The sequence below is a fragment of the Pantherophis guttatus genome, chromosome 2, assembly GCF_059756535.1.
Source record: "Pantherophis guttatus breed Tessera chromosome 2, ASM5975653v1, whole genome shotgun sequence".
Taxonomy (NCBI): Eukaryota; Metazoa; Chordata; class Lepidosauria; order Squamata; family Colubridae; genus Pantherophis; species Pantherophis guttatus.
The window spans coordinates 249300256-249325625 of record NC_142064.1 but is presented as its reverse complement, the minus strand read 5'-3'; the positions used below and the strand labels follow the sequence as shown (position 1 = coordinate 249325625).

Sequence of the window (25370 nt, the reverse complement as noted above, 5' to 3'; positions counted from 1 at the left end):
AATACATGAGTAGATCAGTGCCTGCAAAAATACATGAGTAGATCAGTGCCTGCAAAAATACATGAGTAGACCAGTGCCTGCAAAAAATAAATGGGTAGATCGGTACAGCTCTGCAAGCAGTTAAAAGCCTGGTAGACCAGTACCTCTGCTAAATCCTAAATAATTGTCACATGACCATTAAGCCACGCCCACAAAATAAGCCACGCCCACAGACCCGGTAGTAAACATTTTTAGAACCCACCCCTGGCATGAAGGTCTCAGTTCTGAAGAGCATGAACACTGCTGTGGCAAAGATCTGGTTGTGGATCACTATTCAGACTCCTAAACCTGGACTGTGAAAATCCAGAGGATGATAGTCATAAGCGAGTGTTTTCTTATCTTTGCTGGGGTCATCTAGATTTTGTCAGCCCAGACTCGATAGCACTAACTCATATGCCAGTTGAAACTTCTGTGTCAGAGATTTCTGCTGGACCAAGGCACGTATAACTCCCTCCATCAGTGTGTAACTCTGGCCAAAACACCTGTATGCGTGGATCAGGAAAGCCAGTGCTCCTTGGAGAACGGCAGGGAATCACCTTTCCCTCCTGTCAGGCACCAGGCCATTCCCGGAAATGGGGAGAGTCTCTACCTAGTTGCGTTACTTTGGCTCGGCTGCCAAGGAGGGCTGGTCCCTCCCTCCCTTCCTCCAGTCCCCTGGCACTGCATGAAGGGAGGAGGAGCTGCTGAAAGAAGGAGCCCTTCTCCAGGAACAGGCAGCTCCGCAGAGCACTTTGCACCGCTTAAGGCAATAGCTCTGGCATGTGCAAACTGCAGAGGGGCCCCAACTGGGCCACCTTCCCCAAATTGGCATGAGGCCTAGAACCACAACCAGGTCTTCTTCTCAGGTAAGAGTTGGGCCTTTCCCTCTCCCTACCTCTCTCCTGCTCCTGGGGACACCTGGCCATGGCATGAGAGATCCTTTGGCTGGCCAGAATTTTTTTTTTTTTTTTGTAGTGGAAATTTGTGGAGTGGATGATTGGATATGGAAAAGCTTCTTTGCAAACCATCTTGTGTCCTTTAGCTTGGAGGGGGAAAGGTGGGCAGTGTAGCCAACTCCTAAGGCTTTTGCCAGATCCATTTGGCTTCTTGGAGACTCTCAAAAAAAGTTCTACTTCTAATCCTTCTGGAATAACTGAGATACTCCTATCCTGCTTCCTCATCTACTAATGGGAGCTATCAGGCTTCATCTCTCGCTTGGTGTCCTGGCTCAACTCAAAGGCATAAAGAAAAGAGGATTGCTGTTCTGTAAGCAGTCAGTGCAAGAAAAAGATGCAACCTACTAAATTTATTTATCAATGTAAAAATTTAAATTAACAACACAGGATGGGGATTGGGAGACGACAGGCAGCACAGAGGTCAGTGTCCAACTCCGGTGTCCTAGCCAAAAGTATGTCTTCCATCCATACTTTTGAGATTGGAGAGATAAATATAATTTAATCCAGCAAAAGGAAGCAGAACAAAAGCTGCAGTTGCAAAAGGAAGGCTGGAGTAGTTCCCACTGAAGCTCAGATCTTGGAACTGAGCAGCTCAGGTGAAAATTAAATCTCTGGACCGGCTGCCAAGAGAGAAGACAGACATGCGTTCCAAACCTAAAATTCTTGCTCAAAACTTTTTAGGTTAAGAAACCCTGGCAAAAGATGATTAATCTAATGCTGTGTTATGGGGAATCACCGATACATTGTTATGAATGGGAATGCAACGAGATTACTATACAGTCGTTGCAGAAAGCTGCAGGAATTCCTTTTGCTATGCAAGAACAAAAAATGGTATTTGGCACCACATTCAGAAAGCTGTTGCAGCTTCCATTAGTAGTATTTTTAAAAGAACACCATGTCTCCAGCTCTCAGATAATAAAAGCTACATGGAAGGAAGTTTGCTGAGATTTCAGGATTGAGGAATAAACTGAAGGAAGAGCATCATTTAGATTTCCAGTGCATAGGAGTTTTTTTTTTTTTTTTTGCTTTCATCTGTATCAAAATAAATAGGTGCAAAATTGATGCAGAATTTTGTTCATATGGGTGCGGGTAGTCCTTGACTTACAACCACAACTGAGAGCAAAATTTCTGTCGTTATGCAAAGTGGGTGTTCTGAGTTGGGCCCAATTTTTTGACATTTTTGCCTTAGTGGTTAATCGCTGCGGTTGTTAAAAGAATCAGGCAGTCATTAAGTGAGTCTGGTTTCCCCCATTGACTTTGATTTCCGGAAGGCAGATGGGAAGGTCACAAATGATGATCAACATGACTGTTGTAAAAACATGCTGGTGGCCAAGCACCCAAAGTTTAATCACATGATGGTACGCATGCGACTGTCAGCTTAGGCCGGAAGCTTCAATGCTGCCACCTTCTCATGTGTGGGAAAGTAGGAGGGGGGATTAAGGAGAAGGGTTGTTAGTAGACATAATAGCATTCTTCCTGTCGGTCAAGGTCAGGGCGATCCCGCATCTGGAGAAGGAGTGGTCAGGGGGCTGGATCGAGATGGAGCGGATGTTGATTGGAGCATGTGACCGACTGGGGGGAAAAGGGGATGGTTTTGGGAGCTTTGACTTACTGAAGGAAAACCCGGGCTTTTCAGATTCGGGTTTTCCCAGATGTGCCAGTTTGCTTATTCTAGTAAAGAGAACTTTGGAAAAATGTTTGCTTCCGCGTCTTTACTTGGAGTTGGGGTTTTTCTGGAACGCTGACAGCGACATTGGTTGTAAGTATGAGGATTAGCTGTAAGTCAGTTTTTTCAGTCCCATTGTAACTCTGAACGGTCACAAAACGAACGGCTGCAAATTGAGAATTACCTGTACAGGTAGTCCTCGACTTACAACAGTTCGTTTAGTGACCGCTCAAAGTTACAACGGCATTGAAAAATGAGACACATGGCGAAAGAATCAGGTTAGGTGGACATGGAAAGAGATATTATTTTTAATATAGTAAGGCTGAAGAAAAGTGAGTGGTCCAAGGTCATCCAGTAAACTTCAGGTGGTCTCCTCTTTGACCTTTAAGGGATGCTCTTAAAACAGGGCAAGAATTCTTATAGAAATGGCTAGTTAATACTATTATGTAAAAGTAAAAAGTTGAGTTTGATGTTCCTATTTTATTCTATTGCACCAAAGGGAGTCGGGAGTCAATGTCTTTTTTTTCTTTTTCCCTTCTTCTCTACACTTTTCCCTTTTCCTTCCCCTATTTTTTCTATTATTTGCTTTTGCATTTTGTATTATAAACTAATAAAAAAAATTAAAACAGGGCAAGAAGATGGCTTTGATAATAGGAGACTGCAGTGATCAGTGATGCATTATGCAAATGTAGGCACATTTTCTTAACCACACATAGCATTTGCTCAATTTTGGGTTGACTCTGGACTCCTGTGCTTCCATCGTCTCTTTTTGGGTGCCGAGCCAATTTGCTTCCAGGTCAGCTGAGTGCAAAAAGGAACCACTCCAAATATTGCTTCCTAATAGAAAAAAGTTTCAAGGTCAGGTGGTTGTGGTGAGGAAAAGCAATATCAAGCACAGTGGACAGTGAAAATGTTAGTGTTATGGAATGGAGTAGAATCGGAGTGGAATGCAAATAAAACTCTGATAAACCAAGATTTTAGGCCAGGCACAATTGAAATTAGAAATGTTGTCTCCTGATGCAAAATAAATTCCAGATGCTAAGTGAACTTATGAAAGGGGGACTGGAAACTGAGTTTGGCAGACCCCACGTGTGGTCACCACAATATAAAAAAGATGTTGAGAGTGTAGAAAGAGTGCAGAGAAGAGCAAGAAAGATGATTAGTGGCCTTGAGGCTAAAACATACAATGAACAGTTGCAGGAACTGGGCATGGCTAGTCTAGTGAAGAGAAGGACCAGGGGAGACATGATAGCAGTGTTCCAATATTTGAGGGGCTGCCACAGAGAGGAAGGGGTCAAGCTATTTTCCAAAGCACCCTGAAGGCCAGACAAGGAATAATGAACAAGGAGAGATTCAACCTGGAAATAAGGAGAACTTTTCTGACAGTGAGAACAATCAACCAATGGAACAGCTTGCTTTCAGAAGTTGGGGGAGCTTCATCACTGGAAACTTTCAAGAAGAGACTGGACAGCCATCTGCCAGAAATGGTGTAGGGTCTCCTGCTTGAGCAGACTAGATGACCTACAAGGTCCCTTCCAACTCTGTAATTCTATGCATTTTGCTGCTTAATAAATTGTGAAAAAGTGTATTGAAGGAACAAAATAAATTCCTGAACTAAAATCTCCAAACTACCAAAGCTCCTGGACTCAAGTAAGCCTCGTTAATAGCATACTTAGGCATTTGCAGATGCTGGCTCACGAGTTACCTTAAATCAGCACTTGTACTTTTAAATGGGAATTAGGAAGTAACTAACCACAAAAAGTGGTTCATGCCAACCTCTGTTTTATTAACCGTTTCTTCTCACTATCAGAAGAAAATCTAACCCATGTTACCAAAAATAAGATGATTGACATTTAATGTCATTACTAGTCAGCATTTATTGTACAACTATATAAAGGTTATTTGTACCCTCCTTAGGTGGGCAGAACATTGTATTCTGTCCGCAGCAGTGTTCAGAAAAACGTAGCTTAAGAAGATAGTGTGGTCTTCACTCATAAACTGGACCACGGGTCTCCAACCTTGGCAACTTTAAGCCTGGAGGACTTCAACTCCCAGAATTCCCCAGCCAGCAAAGTAAAGCTGGCTAGGGAATTCTGGGAGTTGAAGTCCTCCAGGCTTAAAGTTGCCAAGGTTGGAGACCCCTGAAGTGGACCACAATTGCAAGCAGGGCTTCTCCAAATAAGTAGGGTAATGTTCTTCTTGACTGATTGATTGATTGATTGATTGATTGATTGATTATATGCTATCAAATCACTTTTTACCCCTAGCATTCACATACAAGAAATCCTTGCCCAACAAGCTTTTGTTTAGTGACTTTAGTGTTTGAAGTTTCAATGGCACTGAAAACAGTGACTTACAGTATAACCATTTTTTACACTTATGACCATTGCAGCATCCCCCCCGGTCCCGTGATCAATTGGCAACTGGCCCATGTTTATGACGGTTGCAGTGTCCCAGGGTCATGTGATCCCCTTTTGCAACCTTCTGATGAGCAAAGTCAAATGGGAAGCCAGATTCAGTTAACAACCATGTTACTACCTTAACAACTGCAGTGATTCACTTAACAACGGTGACAAGAAAGGTCATAAAATGAGGCAAAACTCACTTAACAACTGTCTCGCTCAGCAACAGAAATTTTGGGCTCAGTTGTGGTCATAAGTCGAGGACTACCTGTTAGATTTTTCTCCATAACAATATATTCCTAGGCCTACTCTTTCAAATTTCTCAGTGGCACACCTCTTGTCACTGTACCTCTATCCGCCACATGGCTTCTTCCCTTTCCTTCCATCTTTCTCAGCTCCAAAGAGCTCTTTGGAGAACCCTTCTCCAAAGAGCTGGGACTTCACACAGTATGTCCAAAATACTGTAGGTCATTTGAGTCAGGGGTGGGTTCTACTTACCTTTACTACCAGTTCTCAGCGGGGCAGCACGCGCGCGGAAGCTTCTGCGCATGCACAGAAGTGTTTTGGTGACAGGGTCAGTGGGCGGAGCCTCCCGGCAGTTTTACTACCAGTTCTATAGAACTGGTGCGAACTGGGGACAACCCACCACTGATTTGAGTCCAGTCAGTTGTACCTTGAGTGAAAACTCTGGGTTGATTTGTTTGGTGATCCCTGCTTATTCCTTTCCTTGGCTATGCACAGTATTCTCTATGTCAGGGGTGTCAAACTCAAGGGCCGGGGGCTGGATCCATTCGGCGGGGTACTTAGATCTGGCCTGCGGGGCCGCCCTGTAAACAGCGAAGGATCAGCCTGCGGTACTTCTGCCGGTGAAAACGGGCTCGCAAGCTCCATTTTTGGCTGCCATGGCCTCCTGCAACCCTCTGCCAGTGAAAACGGAGAGGGCAGAGGGTTTCAGGAGGCCATGCCAGCCGAAAACGGAGCTTGGGAGCCCGTTTTCACTGGCAGAGCACTCGGGCCAGCATAGGCGCCCCCAACGTGAGTGACGTTGAGCTGGCCACACCCATCCTGGCCACGCCCCCTGCCCTCGAGGTCAAACACAACCCTGATACAGCCCTCAATGAAATCGAGTTTGACACCCCTGCTCTATGTGAATGTTTCCTTGAAATCGTTTGGGAATACATTCTTTCCCCCCCTCTTTCTCAAGAGTGAATTATTGATTACCCTCTGTTAGATTTTCCTAGCAAAGCAGTGTTAATTTGGGACCTGCCAGAATTCCCAACATTGGGCTATGCTACCTGGGATTTAATGGGAGTCAAACTTCAAAATATATAAAAGGCACCAGGATACTTAGTATTTCCCCAGTTAATGCAGCATCTTATGTTGGATATATTTGGCCCTTCAGTGTTCTGAGTAATTCTTAGTAATTTATATTTTTAGCTCTCCCGCTTTGAGGCAGAAATGACTGCATATCCCTCCAGGTTTCTCTTTTTACTAACTTGCAATAGTTTAGCTTCTGTGGGAGTAGGTTAATCCTTTGGCTTATTTCTGAATCTTCTGTTTCCCAACTGTTAGTCAGAAAGTCTGGGATGCCAATATACAAAATTTCAGAGCTCTCTTCGGGAAGCGCACTAATAATATTGATACACCCACAAATGAGTCAGCAGACAGACGGATAAAACTAAGGGGTTTTAAAGGGAAAGTGAGCCTGTTCTTGGCAGTCAAATGATAGCCAGGGAAAAATTCAAGGTATTTAATATTCTTTATCTTTTCTTTTTGCCATTTTTCCTTTGTCCCCATGTTGAACGGAAAAAAATTCAGCATCACATCTCCTTCTTGAAGTTTTTTTTTTTTTTTTTAAAAAACCACCAATTGAATTTCTAGTTAGAGATAGTGCTCAACTTGCAACAGTTCATCTAGCAACCGTTCAAAATTACAACGGCAGTGGGGGGGGAAAGTGACTTATGACCATTTTTCACACTTATAACTGTTATGGCATCCTCATGGTTACGTGATCAAAATTCGGACACTTGACAACTATATTTATGATGGTTGCAGTATCCCGGATTACATGCAATGACCTTTTGGGACCTTCTGACGAGCAAAGACAATGGGGGAAGTCAGATTCGTTTAACAACCGTGTTACTCACTTAACAACTGCAGTGATTCCCTTAACAAATGTGGCAAGGAATGTCATAAAATGGGACAAAACTTACTTCACAAATTTCCCACTCAGCGACATAAATATTGGGTTCAATTGTGGTCGTAAGTCGAGGATGACCTGCGTGTGCTTACTGAAGCTCAACAGCCCGGCAAGAAGGAAACGCAAGAAAGTTGGTAACCCTAGGTGTATTTTTCCCAAGCTATTAGGACATGTTCCATTCTGCCTGCTATCCGAGCGATTTCATTTTGCTGCCAAAACCTCAGAAGGTTCTGTCAGGGGGTGCTGAGGGGCCGGTTTCTGGCCTGCGTGATTTACCAATTTGCAAACGTCTTCGATTGCCCGTCCCAGCTCATTCTAAGAACAGCTTTCTGCCTGGCTAAGCCCTTGATGGAGCCTCTGGGCTCTCTTTTTCCCACCCTGCCTCCTGTGTGTATAAGAAAGCATCCTACCAAAACCGAAGAAGAAGAGCGGCTGGGGAGGGAACAAAGCTGAGAAGGGGAGGAAGGATAAGCTATTCTTGGTACCTTTATGAGAAAGCCTGGTGCAAGACACAACAAGTACATTCCTGCCTAACTCCGCCAGGCTCCCAGGGAACCGGTTGAGGCTGGGCTGGGTGGAAGCACAAATGATGCCTTTGTCCTCACGGGTCCCAAAAAGCAGGCGGTGCTTTGCTTTTCAGGGCCTCTGAGAGGGGAATCCCTTGGCCTTCAGATCCATGACCTCTTGCTCAAAAGACAAGACTGAGGCGTTGACCTTGTTTGGTGTGTAATTACCCATCGGTGAGCTGCTCTTTAAACCAGGGGTCTCCAACCTTGGCAACTTTAAGACTTGTGGACTTCAACTCCCTGGCTGAGGAACTCTGGGAGTTGAAGTCCACAAGTCTTAAAGTTGCCAAGGTTGGAGACCCCTGCTCTAAACAGCTTGGTGCTTGGACTCCCTATGTACAGGTGGTCCTTGACTTACAACCATAACTGACCCCCACATTTTTGTTGCTAAGTGAATGAATCTTGCTCCATTTTACCACTTTCCTTGACACAGCTGATAAGCAAAACCCTGCGGTTGTGAAGTTAGTAACACAGTGTTTAAGCGAATCTGGCTTCCGCATCCTCTTCGCTTGTCAGAAAGTCACAAAAGGTGATCACGCGACCACGGGACACGGCAACGGTTTTAAATATGCGTCAGTTGCCAAGCGTCTGAATTTTGATCCCACAACCATTGAGATGCTGCAACAGTTATAAGTATGAAAAACAGTCATAAGTCACTTTTTTTTCCTCATTGCCGTTGTAACTTCGAACGGTCACTAAACAAACAGTTGTAAGTTGAGGACTTCCTATATTTCAAAGTCTGAAGAGATTTCTGCTCCCTTGGCAGGACAGTGACCCGGGAATCCTTCCTTCAGGATGTCATGGATCACCAAACTGGTCAGGTTTTTTAGGCTGCCCCCCAAGGATTTCTCCTTGGCTTCCTGGCCTTTGTCTCAAGCATCCGAAGTCTGGCGAGGCCTGTTTTAAGAATGAAGCGAGGGGCCTGTTTTGCTCTCGTCTCCTCTATGGGAGATTCCTCCGTCTTTCACTCCTTTCAGACAGCCAACGCCGGGCCTGCGCCTGGAGCGGAGCAGACAGACTTTGTGTGCCGTGGAGCAGAAAGAATAGGCTGTGACATTCCCGTAGCTTAGAGACCGTTAGTCCCTTTCAGAGTCCCAGCTCCATTTGAATGTAGCTCAGCCTCCAGCTCTGCTTTGCCCTCATGGAGAGCGGCGGGTGGGAAGAGCCGGATTATTTTTACCCATCGGCAGTTGAGTTTGCATAGTAGAGTTCTCACGCTGCCCGGACAACGGGGAATTAGGACATTTCAGCCGGACAAGTGGAAAGTTCCTTATTGACGAAGGAAAGGGAAGAATCGCTTCGGCTCTTCTCTAAATCCTGGTGGCCAGAGGAGCAGATGAAACAACAGGTGAGAGGGCCCACGCTGGCCTTCATGAAGTGAGTATGAGAAAACATCCGGGAGGAGAAGGCAGCCAGGATGGGGAGAAGGGCCACACTTCTCTGGCTGGGACCGTGGGGGTGGGCTTATTCCGCCCCATAGTGATTTTCCTCCTGCTCAATTTATTCCCAGGCTAGAAAAAAACCCAAAATATTTTAATGCTAAAGAGCATAGTGGTTGTTTGGGATGCTTATTTTGCAAAGTATGTGATGAGAATGGCATATTATCTAGAACAGGATTTTTTTCTAATATTGTTACAGGGAGGTTCATATGGTGTTTGTGTGAGGAATACAGGCTGAGTTCTGTGGCTCACACAGAAAGAAGGATGACTGATGTCTCTTTTTACCCATGCACCAACTCTCTAATAAGTTCTCACATTGTGTTTCCTTCTCATACCCCTTCCTTCTTTCCTTCCTTCCTTCCTTCCTTCCTTCCTTCCTCCCTCCCTCCCTCCCTCCCTCCCTATCTTTCTCTCTCCTTCCTTCCTTTTTTCTCTTCTTCCTTCCTTTTTTCTCTCCTTCCTTCCATCCACCCTCCCTCCCTATCTTTCTCTCTCCTTCCTTCCTTTTTTCTCTCCTTCCTTCCTTCCTTCCTTCCTTCCTTCCTTCCTTCCTTCCTTCCTTCCTTCTCTTACCTCCGTCCATCTGGGCCCTTCTCTTTCCATCTGCCATCCCCTCCCAGATTTTTCTTTTGTCACATAAAATTTATGTTCATTTCTCTCCCTGAAAACGCAGGCAGGCAGACCAATATATTAATTGATAGGCACGTCTCTCTCTAAGAGAAGAGATGATCAGGAACTGAAATGAAGTTGCTCCAATTTCAGCTTCAGTTCAGTCTAAATAGATGCAAATTTTAATTTTTTTGAATGAGAAACACCCCCCCACACACACACATATTCTTTGCTATTCTACTCATGGTTGCCTTGAAAATCATACTGTGAGCTTTTTCCATCATGTGCTGCCTGTATGAGCTACTATCCACCTCCCCACACCAAATAATACAGAGCAGAGGTGAAATCCAGCAGGTTCTAACAGGTTCTGGAGAACCAGTAGCAGAAATTTTGAGTAGTTCAGAGAACCGGCAAACACCACCTCTGGCTGGCCCCAAAGCGGGGTGGGAATGGAGATTTTGCAATATCCTTTCCCCAGGAGGGGTGGGAATGGAGATTTTACAGTATCCTTTCCCTGGAGTGGGATGGGAATGGAGATTTTGCTATATCCTTCCCCTGCCATGCCCACCAAGCCATGCCATGCCTACCAAGTCATGCCCACAGAACTGGTAGGGAAAAAATTTGGATTTCACCCCTGATACAGAGTATAGGTAACTCAGAGTTAATCCCACCCTCCAATGTGAAGGACGAAGGAAGGAGAATTTTAGAAAACTCCTAGGAAAAAAAAATCTCTCTTTTTTTTTAGAATTGGCTAAGCACTAGCTGAGGATTTCAAACTGTAGACCAAAACTGAATTTTGCTTTGCAAAACTGAATTCTAAAATTTATATAATATACTTTATTTCCTCCTATTTTCCCAAATGGCAAAAACTAAGAAGAAGATATCAAAAAACTAATAACAAGAGAAGTTTGCATCTTTCCTTCCATTTGGATGTTATGAAAAAAAGCTTATTTTGCTATCCTAGGTGCACGTAACTTGTGCATAAACTCCACTGAACAGATTGGATCTCATGATTAAACACGCTTTACTCAATTGCTGTTTTAATTTAATCAACACATTATATAGTAAACTTTTATATGCCTTCATAAAGTATAAATGATGTGCTGTATTTCGTGCAGTTAAAGTTGTAAATAAATTTTTATTTAACAACAAAATAAATATATGTGTGTATAAGTTTCTCTATATTTTTTGCTGGGAGAGGAAGATTTGACCTAAATATTCTAAATGTATTTAATTGTCTATTTATTAATTAAATTTATATGCTGCCCATCTCACTGTGAAGTGACTCTGTATGGCTTAAAAATGTCCTTAATTAGTTTAATTAATTAGTTATTAAGTAACTGGATTCCAGTTCTTCCACCATTATATAAGCCCCTGTCCCTACACATTTTTCTTAGATACGGCAGACAGAAAAAGTCAGGATTTTAATTTCTGCTTTTTTTTTTAACCTGCAGGTTGAAATGTTGAAATTTTCTGCCATGCCAATGGTACTGCTGTACTACTTGACTCTCTGGGGTAAGTGTTGATACAGAACCTGTCATTGGTCTGGGCTAAATCCTATAGGCATATATTTTGTGAATGAACAGTCTTGACATCTGTTTGCTGATTATGCCATAGGTCAGGGGTCTCCAAACTTGGCAGCTTTAAGACTTGTGAACTTCAACTCCCAGAATTCCTCACCCAGAATTCTGGGAAATGAAGTTCACAAGTCTTAAAGTTGCCAAGTTTGAAGACCTCTGGTTTAGACTCTTGACAATTTTCTTTTTCTGCATGAATTGCACTGGTTGCTAATCTGCTTCTGGGTACAATTCCAATCCAAAATGTTAGTTATCACCTTTAAATGACTTGGGGCCAGGTTATCTGAAAGGCAACTGGTTCCCTATTACATCCACCTGACCCACCAGGATGGGAGGACAGGGTATGATACAGGTCCCATCGATTAGGGATTCTCACCTAGTGAGGCCATGAAAAAGGGCCTTCTCAGTAGTGGAATATCATTTTCCCCGCCACACCCCACACCTCCAATATATTGTTGGCTCCACCCTGTTGCTTTTCCAAAAGGCCCTAAAATCATGGTTTTCTCAGTCAGTCTGGGGACCATGAATGGAAATAGAGCTGATCAAGTAGCTGATTTGATTATGTTGTTGTTGCTATGGGGCGGTAGGGGTTGGGTTTTTATTATCCATTGCATTTGAAAATATTGTAAGCTGTCCAGAGTCACTCTGTGTGAATTGGGTGGCTATGTAAATTTGTCAAATAAAGAAAGAAAGGGAGGGAGGGAAGGAAGGAAAGAAGGTAGGAAGGCAGGCAGGCAGGCATGAGTCTAGTTCTATTTTCAGGAAAGTATTTTCTGGGGATGCAGTAAAAATTTCATTAGTAAATATACTCAGAATCATTGTTATAAATTGGAAGAATACGCTCTACAATGTTGAGTTCCACTCAGTTATGGGCCTCTGATTAGTTCTAGACAGTGGTGGGTTCTATTTACCTTTACTACTGGTTTGCAACAGGACCGCGTGCGCTTCTGTGCATGCGCAGAAGCTTCCTGATGACATTCGGGTCAGTGGGTGGAGCCTCCTGCCGGTTTTACTACCGGTCCTTGAGAACCAGTCCAAACCGAGGGCAATCCACCACTGGTTCTAGATCAGGGGTCTAAGCTGGCTGAGGAACTCTGGGAGTTGAAGTCCACAAGTCTTAAAGTTGCCAAGGTTGGAGACCTCTGTTCTAGAGTCTTGCATGCAGAAGACTGTAAATCCAGTCTAACCAATTTATCTAAATATCGGAAAGAGTCACTACCAGTATCAGTCAAAATAGATATGAAAAACTGATTTAGCTGATTGCGGCTCTTGCCGGTGTCATGCTGAATTTCAGATTTTGCTTAGGACGGATAGTCCCGTGCATTGAGATCTAAGAAGAACAAAAATTTTGTACCGATACAAAACATTGGGTGAATCATCTTCAAGCGCATGTATCTGATCAATACATTTCAATGATTATTCGTATGATTTTGCATCGTGTGTACTGTGTAATGAATTTGGTGCTATGCTTAAGGCGCCAGGCTAAAAACCGGAAGATGATGAATTCTAGTACTGCCTTAGACACAAAGCTAGCTGGGGGACACTCTCTTCTCCTAGGAAGAAGGAGGAGGAGGCAAGGGCAAACTTCCAAAATCTGACTCAGAGGCAAACAAATCAAAAACCCAACTCTGTTGCTGTGGTACATTTAAAAATATGTATGCATGTTTGTGCGGTTGTAAAAACAGACGCATACACGTATACCTAAGCCAGAGAGATAAAGATAGCTTAAGAAGAGGATTTTACTTTGTTCATCCAACTCTAGAAATCTCAGCGGAACAAAATCCCAGAGCTGGAAAGCAAGAAGGGTTTAAAAACAACAAAAAAAGACCTGTATGAAAAGATATACCCTTGATTATGCTTCCCAGGGATGGCAACATCTTGCTCCACAAAGTGGCTTGCCAAGGTTTCTATGTCGCCCGTAAGACAAAGCATTTTCTGTCTGGTTGTAACTCATATATCTCTGTCAGTTTCCAACACATTTCAGTCAGGCCATGCATGTAATGACACGCCTTGATCATCCTGTGCACCACTCATGCCCTGGAGGCCCATTACTAGTCCAACTAGGTCACAACAAGCATTGGTAGGAGTATGGCTCTGAGAACAGCTGGCACTGTGCCACATCTGTCCACAGCTGCAAAAGGAACTCTCAAATGCTGACAGTAGACTCCGGTGGGTCAGTCCTAAAATGTAGCGACAGCAATAGCGCTTAAGACTTATATACCGCTTTGTAGTGCTTTACAGTCATCTGGGTGGTTTACGAATGTCAGCACATTGCCCCCAGCAATCTAGTTCTTCATTTTACCAATCTCAGAAGCAGGGGTGAAATCCAGCAGGTTCTGACAGGTTCTGGAGAACTGGTAGCAGAAATTTTGAGTAATTCAGAGAACTGGCAAATACCACCTCCAGCTGGCCCCAGAGTGGGGTGGGAATGGAGATTTTGCAATATCCTTCCCCTGGTGCAGGGTGGGAATGGAGATTTTGCAGTATCCTTCCCCTGCCACACCCACCAAGTCACACCACACCCACCAAGCCATGCCCTCAGAATTGGTAGTAAAAAAAATTGGATTTTACCACTGCTCAGAAGGATGGAAGGCTGAGTCAACTTTGAGCCGGTCAGGATCGAACTTTCAGCAGTGGGCAGTTAACCTGCAATATGCATTCTAACCACTGCGCCACCAGGGCTCAGAGGAGATTGGGCCAAGATCTGCCTAAAAATTCTACCTGTCATCCTTATGATGTGTCCAATATACTCTGCATATTGTTGGAACCACTTTCTTTTTTTTAAAAAAAAAATATCTTGTTGCCTAGGGTTTAAGGCAGGATTCTTGAGAACTCTGCTGATCATTCTCAAATATATGTCGATGTACAATGCTCCTTGATCATTTAATGATTCCCATGACTCATATTCCAATGCTTTTCTGAGAAAGTATGATGGGGTTATTCTGTAACAGCACCCGTCTTTCCCAGAGAGAAATAATCACAAATTGCTTTCAACAAGGAATCTTAACCTTCAGATATATAAAGTAAAATAACAAGGGAGCAATTGAATATGTAAAAAGTTTCCCTTCTGAATAATTGCAAGCCATTGAATATATCTAGAATGACAATGGTTTTTTTTTTATTGCCCTTCTGAAATTGACACTGACAGCAATTATTATTAGCTGGATTTTTATCTTCCAGAAGCTCAAGGCATTTTAATTTAGTGTCCCATCCTCCATCCAAATTCTGGACAGAGAGGACTACTGGTTTGAAAAAGAGGTAAAAGAGGCCATCTGTGTTAAAACTGAACAGCCCTTTCTCAACAGAGAGGGAGGGAAATGACACCACCTATCTCCTGTTTACAAGATAGTCATTTCAGCAGTTCCAAGAAGCTTCCACACCCATTTGCACTCTGATTCAGGTATCCCGAGGGCACAGATAATCCCACACAGGTCCTCAAGACTGTAAGAGAGGTAATGACCCCCTTTCAAAGTGCAAAGAACCAGATAACTGCAAGGAATATATATCCTTTCATTCCCCAGTATTCAGCCAGAACTGAGGATGCTTCTTCGATGAGTAGTGAAACACCTTAAAAAAAAAGCAAAGAAAATCCAATTGCCTTTTGAAAAAGCACCTTTGGGGACTATCAGATATATTGATGGTCATGCTCATTTGGTTCTACGAGGAAGTTATTTGGTCAATACAGCTTCAGGTTCAAAAGGTTGTTTTTATTATTTACAAATATATACATGCATATGATAATGAACAGGGTATCCTGTTATATTTTTACCCTAACTGTATGACTCAGATGTTGAGAGGAGAGAGAAGTTCACGTGTTGTCTCGCTGAGAGATAAAAAAGATAGAGAGAAAAGAAAGGGGAAGATATCCAAGTGGTTTCTAGGTAAGAGTCCAATAAGAGAGTTCATTGGCTGATATAGTCACATGTGATGTCTGCAAAGACTTAACCCCTTCTAGTCTCTAGTGCATCATATGCAGGCAATATCTGACAGGGACATCCACGACCTGGATGATTGAGAACCTCCATAGACATTCACACAACAATAATTCAATGAAGTAGGTTGAACGGAGAAATAGTAACTCAGGGAAAGGACCCTACAGACTTCCATGACTGAGTGCAGATTTAATTGGGATCTTCCTGATCCTAGCAGAACCCCTTAACATTACATTACACTTTCCCTTTGATGAAGTTTCTCCCCATTTATCTCAAGAAAAGGTTTGGCCGGATGCAAAAGAAACTTTGCCCCTACTTGAGACCCATGGAAAGACATTCCTTAACAGGTGTGGCTTCCAAGCATTTTGACCTCCTACTTTCTTAGAAATAAACTCTCCTGAATGCCCAGGTGTGTCCCTTTGGAATGCGTTAGGTTTGTCTCTGGCTGGGCAGACACATTGTGTGAGTTAATGATTGGCAAAGATTTGGAGGTGGGAGGTTAGCTATTAATAAAAAATAAAAGCAGAAGGCAAAGAACAGGGTGAGTTATGAGGCCGAGTTGTAAATGGAGCACTAAACTCTAAATAGCTGGTGGAACGAGGCCCATGTGTATGGGCAACACTCCAACATCCCTGTGACCCACTTTCCTTGTACTAAATTCCCATGTGAAAATTCAAGCAGCGGTCACAATTCTGAGCAGTGGCTCAGAATTGACAGGATCCGAGGCAGGGTTGGGCCTCCTCTGCCAAGGCAGACATCCTTTCTGCCTGCGAGTCCCAATCTTGGAACACGTGACAGTCCCTTTTTCAGGTCCTCTTAGTAAGCTGCAGAGTCACAAGAAGGGAAGGATTTGTTTTTTTTTTTCCTTGGTTCTAAAGAGTGAGTAAAGAAGAGACTACGCGGAAGCTTGTTTTTATGTTTGGAGATAGCAACATTCATATTTTCATTGTTGCAGATAGATAGTTGAGCGGCGTGGTGGCCTAGTGGTGAAGATGCTTGCCTTCCATTTGGAAGGTTGGGAATTCAATCCTAGGTAACGTCAGATATTTATCTCCTAGAGTGCAAAGAAAAAATATCTCTTGTGAATTCTGCCTGGTGTCAGGAAGGCCATCCTTAGCTTAGCTTCATCTAGTCACTCTGACTTCACTCCGAATTAAGGGATTAGAGCAGAGGTGTCAAACTCAAGGCCCTGGTGGCTGGATCCAGGCTGAGGGGTGCTTAAATCCAGCCTGTGGGGCCGCCTGGAAATATCAAAGGACTGGCCTACGGTGCCTCTGCTGGCTTAAAAGGGCCGCGTGCAGGGGCCCTGCACCTCATTTTCACCTTCCATGGCCTCCTGCAGCACTCTGCCAACCAAAAACGGGCCGTGTGGGGCCCGTTTTCGGCCAGGAGAGTGTTGCAAGAGGCCATGGAGGACAAAAACAAAGCACAGGGGGCTGTGCGTGGACCCCCCACGCCACTCCATTTTGGCCGGCAGGCTGCTGCAGCCATCCTGTCTCCCCTCACCGCCCCCCCCCCACCGGTCTGTGGAGGAGAACTACAATGCTGATCCGGTCCCCTAAGAAATCCAGTTTGGCACCGCTGGATTAGAGGATCGTAAAAAGGGAGTTTATTGTTGCAGGCACATGAAAATATAAGAGGCTCTGTATTTCAGAGGTATCTTATTAGTTTGCATTGATCTTGACATATGAGCATCTTGGAGATAAACTAAGAGCTACATTAAAACTCTTCCTTACTTCCTCATCTTTCACAAACATAACTTTGGGGCATCCTCCCTGAATCCATCTCAAAGTGCAGTGCCTAAAACTGGGTGTAGCACTTGATGTAGGATTTGATCAATTCAAAATAAAGCAGAATGATTGCTTCCTACGGAAATGATATTTCTACCGATGAAGCCTAAAATTTCCCTTCTTCGCAGCCCCATTACTCATATTCCATTTGCAATCAACCACTCCAATTGTATTGTTTTTCAAGTGTTCTTATCAAGCTAAATAGCCACCATTCTGTACCTGGGCTTGTGAATTCTATCAGTATAAACGAGGCACTTTGCATTGGTCTTTGTTGCATTTCATTATATTTTCAGCAATTTTCTCTAACCTATCAAGATCATTCTTGAATTTTATTCTAGCTTCCAGAGTGTTAGCTAGCCCATCCAATTTTGTATTATCTAAAATTTAATAATCATTCTCTACCTGTCCTCATTCAATCCATTAATAAAAATATTTTTTTAAAAATGTGGGAACTTTTGGGCACTCCATCAATGCTTCACTGTTGATAAAGTGCTAATGAGCACTCCTCAAATACGATGTTCAAATAAGCTTGCTGACTACCTGATTTCCAGGCCATTCAGCCCATTCTTTAATTAGCTTGCTAATCAAGCTGACAGTGCTTTACAAAATCCTTTGCTGAAATCAAGATAACATATGTGTACAGTTTCCCCATATTTTATAAATTGGAACTACCTGGTTAAAAAAAAATAGATAACTTTAGTGTGGTAAGATTTTCTCAGAAGTCTATGCTGATTTGTGGTAATTACCACCTTTTTCTCAGAATGTTTCAAGATCCATTTAGGATTTGCTCTAGAACTTTCCAAGGTTTCTGAGCGACAGTTCCATGGTTTCCCCTTTTCTCCCTTATTTCTTTTTTTCCTGATTTTTGAAGTAGGACTTTTAGCAGATCTTGTTGTTCAATATCCTAGGATGTAATTCTTCTGATCCTAGAGATTTAAATTCATCCAAAATAAGTAGATATTTCAAGATGATGTTTACATTCATCTCACGTTTCTATCCTGCCTTTTCCCTCTAGTGTTCGCAATTGCTTGGTGGAATATAGATGTTCTTGTTGGAGGAAACTCAAGCAAATAGAAATCAGGGGTGGGATTCTGCCGGTTCAGACCGGTTCGGGCAAAGCGGTAGTTGTGACCTGCGGGCAGGTGGACCTACCCCCACCCTGTGCTATGCCGTCCTATTTAGCTGTGTTTTTTAAGCTGCGCACATGCGTGCAAGCATGCGCGAGAGCAAAGCGCGTGCGCAGGAGGCCGCTCTCTCTCACATTTTCGATGCTGGGGCAAACCAGTTGTTAATTCATGTGCCACCCACCTCTTATAAAAGTAGCTTTGTTTTTTCTCTGTTAACTGTTAACATTTTACCATCTTCATACAGCAATTGATAAACTGAGTCTTTTCATTTAATATATTTAAAGATTTTTTAAAAAATAATTCTTCATTAGCCTTTTTGAATACCATCTTTACAAGTGCAGCCTATTAAAATGTATTGTTTCTTGGTGACTTATCTCTCTTTCGACATTCTGATTTTTGTTTTGTTTTGTCTTCAGAACTTCACTAAATGTTTATCTAGAAATGTTGGTGTCTCCCACACTGTTCCATGTTTAATTCATTCCATTTATTTGAGTAGGAGTTTGAATCAACGAGTTCCATCAGATTCTCCTGGCCTGGAATCTTAGCTCTGAATTTATTAAAAGTCACTATGGTTGAAGTCCAGTTTCTATATTTCAATAAAACAAGACATACTTGCTTTCATTTATTAAGAGTTCAGTTTCATCTTATCTCTCATGTATTGAGTTTTAGAGTGTAGGAAGAAATATTCTTTTGGGTTCAGCTCCAAGTGGAGAAAAAGACACTGGAAACATGGAGACTGCTTGGAAAGATGGTTTAATGGTGGACAGGATCACATGGTTTGAGTTCCAGAACAGAAAAGAGACGAGATACAGCGAGTCCCCGGGTTTTATGCTTTCTCTGGCTTTGAACTTCCTGGGGCCCCGAAATAGTATCCTGATTGGTTGTCAGACTCCCAGGGGTTGGGGGTCTTAGCTAGCCTTGCTGGCTGATGTAATCTTCCCAGGTGCCATGTGGTGACTTTCTGTCCTAGATGGGTCCCATTGTGTTAGTTTCTGTTGCTATTGTGTTGCAGATGGGTCCTATTGTCAAAGATGGGAGGGAATTGAGTTTCTGCCTCTGGCCCATTAACAAAGGTGTGGTGGGGAGGCAGGAAGCTGCTTTGTCTTTAAAACATGTTTCTCCATTTCTCATCCAGGGAAATATAATATTCTGCCTTTTTAATATTTCCTAAAATATTTCATTCTTCCAGGAAAGGGTTGGGGTGCTATCTTCCTACAAGAGTATAGACCAGCGATGGCTAACCTTTTTGCCGTCGTGTGCCAAAAGTGGGGGGAGTGCAGAGGGGTCGCGCACATGCGTGCCCACACCCATAATTCAATGCCCTCCATGCCCCCCCACGCATGCATGAGCAACCTCCTGCGCTCCCCCCGCTTTTGGCACATGACAGCAAAAAGGTTATTGGTGGGTCCGGTAAGTCCGTTTTTTGTCCTCATCAGGCTCCAGAGACTTTCTAGGAGCCTGGGGAGGGCAAAAACAGCCTCCTCCCCCGCCCGGGAGGCCCTCCGGAGGCCGGAAACGGCCCATTTCCCGACTTCCGGTGGGTCCACAAGGCCCGAAAATCAGCTGGCCGGCGCGAATGAATGCTGAAGATGAGCTAGGGCAACGCTTGCATGCCTACAGATACGGCTCTGCGTGCCACCTGTGGCACACGTACCATAGGTTCGCCATCACAGGTATAGACAGTGGAAGCCATGAACTTTATATACCAGTGTTCTTTTTAACCTTTTCGTTGAGTGATTTAATAGACACCATTTTAAGAATAATTCTAATTCCTTCTGTCTTCAGCCTGCTGTAGCTCACCATATGAATATGGTTCTCTTAGTCCTTTGAGGTGCAACCCAACTTACGCCAGCAGTTCATCAGTCAGAAATTCAAACAGTGGTCAGGGAACCATGCAGAATTATGATAGCCATCTCCTAGTATCCGAAAGGATATCATGTACAAGATGAGGAAGAAATGTTGGTGTTACTGTAAGAAGGAAGGGAAAAATGGATCTAACTTAGAAGGAAGTAGATTTTGATCAATAGTGAAACAGCCTTCCCTAAAAGGTGGTGACCATCCTCCAGTTATGTGATAGCAATAGCCCATAGACATATATACTTATAAGTCTTACAGAGTCTTATATATAGACTTATATACCACCTCACAGTGCTTTACAACCCTCTCTAAGCGGTTTATAGAGTCAGCATATTGCCCCCAACAATCTGGGTCCTCATTTTATCGACCTCGGAAGGATGGAAGCCTGAGCAACTTTGAGCATGGTGAGATTCGATCTGCCGAACTGCTGGCAGCTGGCAATCAGCAGTTTTATGACCTTTTTTTGCAATGGTCATTAAGCAATTCACCACAGTTGTTAAGTGATTTACGTGGTTAAGTGAATCCAGCTTTCCCCACTGACTTCTGCTTCTCAGAAGTTGGCTGGGAAGGTTGCAAACGGGGATCACACCACCCCAGGATGCTGCAACCATTTGTAAATGCCGGTTAAATAAATTTTGATTATGTGACCGTGATTATGTCATAAGCGCAAGCACTGGTCATAAGTTACTTTTTCTTTCAATGTTGTAACTTTGAACAGTCGCTATATTAATAGTTGTAAGTTGAGGACTACCTGTACTTTTTAATCGTAGGCAAGTTAGATGGCACAATGGGTGGCACAAAACTGGGCAAGGTGATGAGTGAGAACCGAAGAAGCTTCTTGGATGAGAAGTGAAACGTCTTCAAGGAATAAAAACCAGAAAAAGTCTAGTTGCTTTTGAAAAAGTACCTTTTTGATAAAGAGATCATGTGGTCCTCAGTGTGGAATTCTGTCTCCTACTTAACTCCCAGTTGTTTCTTCTTAGGATTCTAATTATGCAGTTCAATTATGGGCATTGGATTTCAAGAGGCATGATTAAAATTCACTGCAAGTGGCTGGGGAAATTAGAATTCCCAGATGTGGGTTTGTTTATTATTTTAATCTTCAGTATGTGCATAGTAGATCATTAGTGTGTATAGAGAGAAAAATCACAGTTATTAGCTTTTCCTTTGGTAAGGGAATACAAAATAAGATTTTATTTTTCATTCTATTTTGGGAGGTGTACCCCAGGGTTTCAAAAATTTTTACTACTGGTTCTGTGGGTGTGGCTTGGTGGGTGTGGCATGGCTTGCTGGGTGTGGCTTGGTGGGCGTGGCAGGGGATGTAAAATCTCTATTCCCTCTCCACTCCAGGGGAAGGTTACTGCAAAATCCCCATTTCCTCCCGATCAGCTGGGATTTGGGAGGCAGAGAATAGATGGGGGCGGGGCCAGTCAGAATTTTTACTACTGGTTCTCCAAACTACTCAAAATTCCCACTACTGGTTCTCCAGAAGTGGTTAGAACCTGCTAAAACCCATCTCTGCTTACGGCATCAGAAACCTCAGAAAACAGTGCCAAGAGATTCAAGCCAGCCCTTTCCCCTTTAAGAAAACCAAGAAGCAACAGCTGAAAGAAAAACACAGAGCAGCCCTGTTAACAGAGCTGATAATAGAAATACTTAAATAGAGCCATTAAGATAAGGGGAATCAGACTAAAAATAACTCACCTGGAACTCCCCTTTTCCCGTTTCCTGGCAGAATTAACCCCTAGGATAGGAAAAACAGAACCCCAGAAACATGATTAAACCATTAAGGTAGGAAGGCAGAATTCAGAGCAATCACCTTAACTAAAGGCACATACAAAATCTCATCAAATCACACCAACTTCAAAGGGAAGATGGGTATAAAAATCCATACCCTTATCAGGCCACCTTGCTTGCAAGCCAGGAACGCTCCAGCTGCGTCACTACTTTTCTTGCCTTCCTGAATTAAAGGATCCCTTTTCTGGCAGCTGCTTCCATGCCTATTTCTTCTCAGCATCGGTGACTGCTTCCCAGCTCTGCCTGCTTTTTCTGTTCAGGAACTCAAACCATGTGATCCTGTCCACCACTAAACCATCTTTCCAGGCATTCTCCATGTTTCCAGTGTCTTTTTCCCCATTTGGAGCAGAACCCAGAAGGATATTTCTTCCTACACTTGGTTTCTGTTTGTTGACTTTTGGGGGAAATAAGAAGGCTGGCCCCTGGCAGAAAGAGCTAATCGGGAGCAATCAACTATTAATCTATTAAAATTCTTGTGAGTACAGGTAGTTCTCGACTTACAACCATTCATTTAGTGACCATTCGAAGTTACAAACAGCACTGAAAAAAGTGACATGACTAATTTTTAGACTTAGGACCATTGCAGCATCCCCATGGTCATGTGATCAAAACTCAGATGCTTGGCAACTGGTTCATATTTATGGCGGTTGCAGTGTCCCGGGATAGTGCGATCACCTTATGCAACCTTGTAGGAAGTTAGCACCCACCCCTTTCCTAGAAGAATGTAATATGTTGGGAAATATTAAAAAGGCAGAATATTATATTTCCCTGGATGAGAAATGGAGAAGCATATTTTAAAGACAAAGCAGCTCCCACCTTCCTGCCCCCACCCTTTTGTTAATGGGCCAGAGGCAGAAACCCAATCCTTTGTCAAAGGACCATCATCTCCAACACAATGGGACCCATCTAGCAACAGAAACTCACCACATGGCACCTGGGAAGATTACATCAGCCAGCAAGGCTAGTTAAGACCCCTACCCCTGACTCTTTCTGGGCCCCAGGAAGTTCTATAAAGTTCTATCAAAACTTAGATGTTTGGCTACTGGTTCATATTTATGGCGGTTGCAGCCATAAATGGGGGTCGTGCGATCACTTTATGCAACCTTCTGACCAGTGGTGGGTTGCTACTGGTTCACCCCGGATCAGGCGAACCGGTAGCAACAGCAGCGGGAGGCTCCGCCCACCTACCTGGATGCTTCTGTGCAAGCAAGTGCACACCCACCAGCAAATCAGTAGCGACAGGTTTTGAAACCCGCTTCTGCTTCTTACTAACAAAGTCAAGGGGAAAGCCAGATTCACTTAACAACCATGTTACTGATTTAACCACTGCAGCAATTCACTTAACAACTGCGGCAAGAAAGGTTGTAAAATGGGGCGAAGCTCACTTGACAACTGTCTCGCTTAGCAGTAGAAACTTTGCACTCAATTCCGGTCGTACGTCGAGGATTACCTGTATTAGCGACATATTAAAATCCTTGTGAGCAACTGGGTTTTTGTGACATGCAAATCTAGCCTTTTATATCTTTCTTCTGGAACAATAGTTACCTTGTTTTCATCTCTGCTTTTTGAGATTTTTTTTGGCTCGGATGTACCAGGTTGGAGTCATTTAACTTAGTTGACACTATTATTAATCGTGAATAGGTTTCTTTGTGGGGAGGGGACATGGTGTTCTGGTCTTTTTGGAAGGGATCATATTTTTTCCCAATGCCAAAGTATTTCATGATTTTTTTAAAAAACGGACTGGATGGGGCTGTTCTGTTGTTTCTTTGACCAGGCCAGATAGCTGACGCTCAGGGCACAGAAGAGCCTGATTTATACCATGGTTGTTTGGAAGGAAGCTGTTACCCAGCCACAGGAAACCTGCTCATTGGGAGGACCCAAAACCTGAGCGCTACATCAACATGCGGCCTGGAAGAGCCTCAGGAGTATTGCATTGTCAGCCATCTTCAGGTAAAACTGGTTGAGAACTTGTGAACTCATGCTGGCTGGGGAATTCTGGGAATTGAAGTCCACAAGTCTTAAAGTTACCATGTTTGGAGACCCCTGGACTAGAGTTGCCTGTAACGCACACCATGAAGGTCATTGAAGGTACGTGCCTTGCTTTTGTATATTTAAACCAGAATGATTCTTTTGACAGGACTCTGAGAAATGCTTCATTTGTGACTCACGCTCAGCCTCTTTCCGTGAGAGCCACTACATTGAGAATGTCATCTACCTTACTGGGCAGAATGGTGAACAGACCTGGTGGCAGTCTGAGAATGGTAAGAATGAGAAATTTGGAAGTTTTGGAAGCTAATGTTTCATCTTCATTGGTTCCAGATGTCCAGCAACTCCCCAAAATTACATATCTCCAGAGATCTTGTTGGTCTCCAACAAGACATTTTTCATCATTAGTTTTGCCAGATCTTGGCTGACCACAGCTGACCTCTATATCGGCACCACTATATTTGCTGCCACCTAGTGGTCTCTCAGACTTTTGAAGTCCAGATCTGATAGTCGTATTGTATTTTTCATGAATTGAAAAAGAGAGATTGTGCAAGAGAGAATGCCTGGCCCAAGATCACCAGCTGGCTTTGTGCCTCAGGTGAGACTAGACCTCGCAGTTTCCAAGTTTCTAGCCCGATGCCTAAACCATTACATGAAATAGAGTCTCTGTTCCAAATACTGCGGAACTGCAATTACCAGTATCAATCATCATTGGCTAAGCTGGAACTATAGGGAACTACCGTATTTTTCAGAGTATAAGACACACCGTTTCCCCCCCAAAAAGAAGGTGAAAATCTGGGTGTGTCTTATACTCCACATGTAGCCCCGCCCAGCCTCAAGATTTCAGAGGCTGAAAGAAGCCTCTGAAAGAACCTTCAGAAAAAAAGCCTCTGAAAGGCTTTTATCTAAAATAATATGGCAAGCAACAAAAGAAGAATCCGTAAAGGTTCTAACCAAAATATGTTAACAAATCTGGAGAATGACACAATAACCAACAGATTGGAAGAGGTTAATCTACATACCAATACCAAAGAAAGGAGATTGAACAGAGTACAGATAGTCCTTCAGAATAAAAGCCTCTGAAAGAAGCTTCAGAAAAAAAAGCCTCTGAAAGAAGCTTCAGAAAAAAAGCCTTTTTTTCTGAAGCTCTGTTTCCAAGGCTTTCAGAGGCAGAAAAAAAAGATTTTTTCTGAAACTGAGTTTCAGAAATTTCAGAGGCAGAAAAAAAAGCAAGGCACAGAGCTCACAACCAACAAACCTGTTGCTAAAATTCACCTCTGGAAACAGCTGATTGGGGGTATTCCGGGAGGCCGATCCACCCACCAATCAGCTTTTTTCTTATTTTCCTCCCCAAAAACTAAGGTGCGTTTTATACTCCAGTGCGTTTTATACTCTGAAAAATACGGTATACTTTAGGAGTCAAATCAATGTGATGCCATGGTTAAGAA

The 25370-nt window shown here is 43.3% G+C and overlaps 1 protein-coding gene across 6 annotated transcripts in view; it reads left to right on the top strand.

Annotated features, from left to right (window-relative positions):
* The first annotated feature begins 698 nt into the window (after positions 1 to 698).
* Positions 699 to 25370, top strand: part of LOC117673969 (laminin subunit beta-1-like) — a 96336-nt gene continuing 71664 nt past the window's right edge. For 4 of the 6 annotated variants that reach the window (XR_015731693.1, XR_015731692.1, XR_004593629.3 and 1 more), the window contains exons 1-4: positions 699 to 884; positions 11311 to 11371; positions 23711 to 23886; positions 24074 to 24197. Coding sequence is in view for 3 of the 6 variants with exons in the window: in XM_034431718.3 (XP_034287609.3) it covers positions 849 to 884; positions 11311 to 11371; positions 23711 to 23886; positions 24074 to 24197 (397 nt within the window). In the remaining 3 variants the exon portion in view is untranslated. Of the gene's footprint in view, positions 885 to 8877; positions 9186 to 11310; positions 11372 to 23710; positions 23887 to 24073; positions 24198 to 25370 lie in introns of those variants that run through there. The other 2 variants (XM_034431721.3, XM_034431719.3) reach the window with 2 other exon arrangements.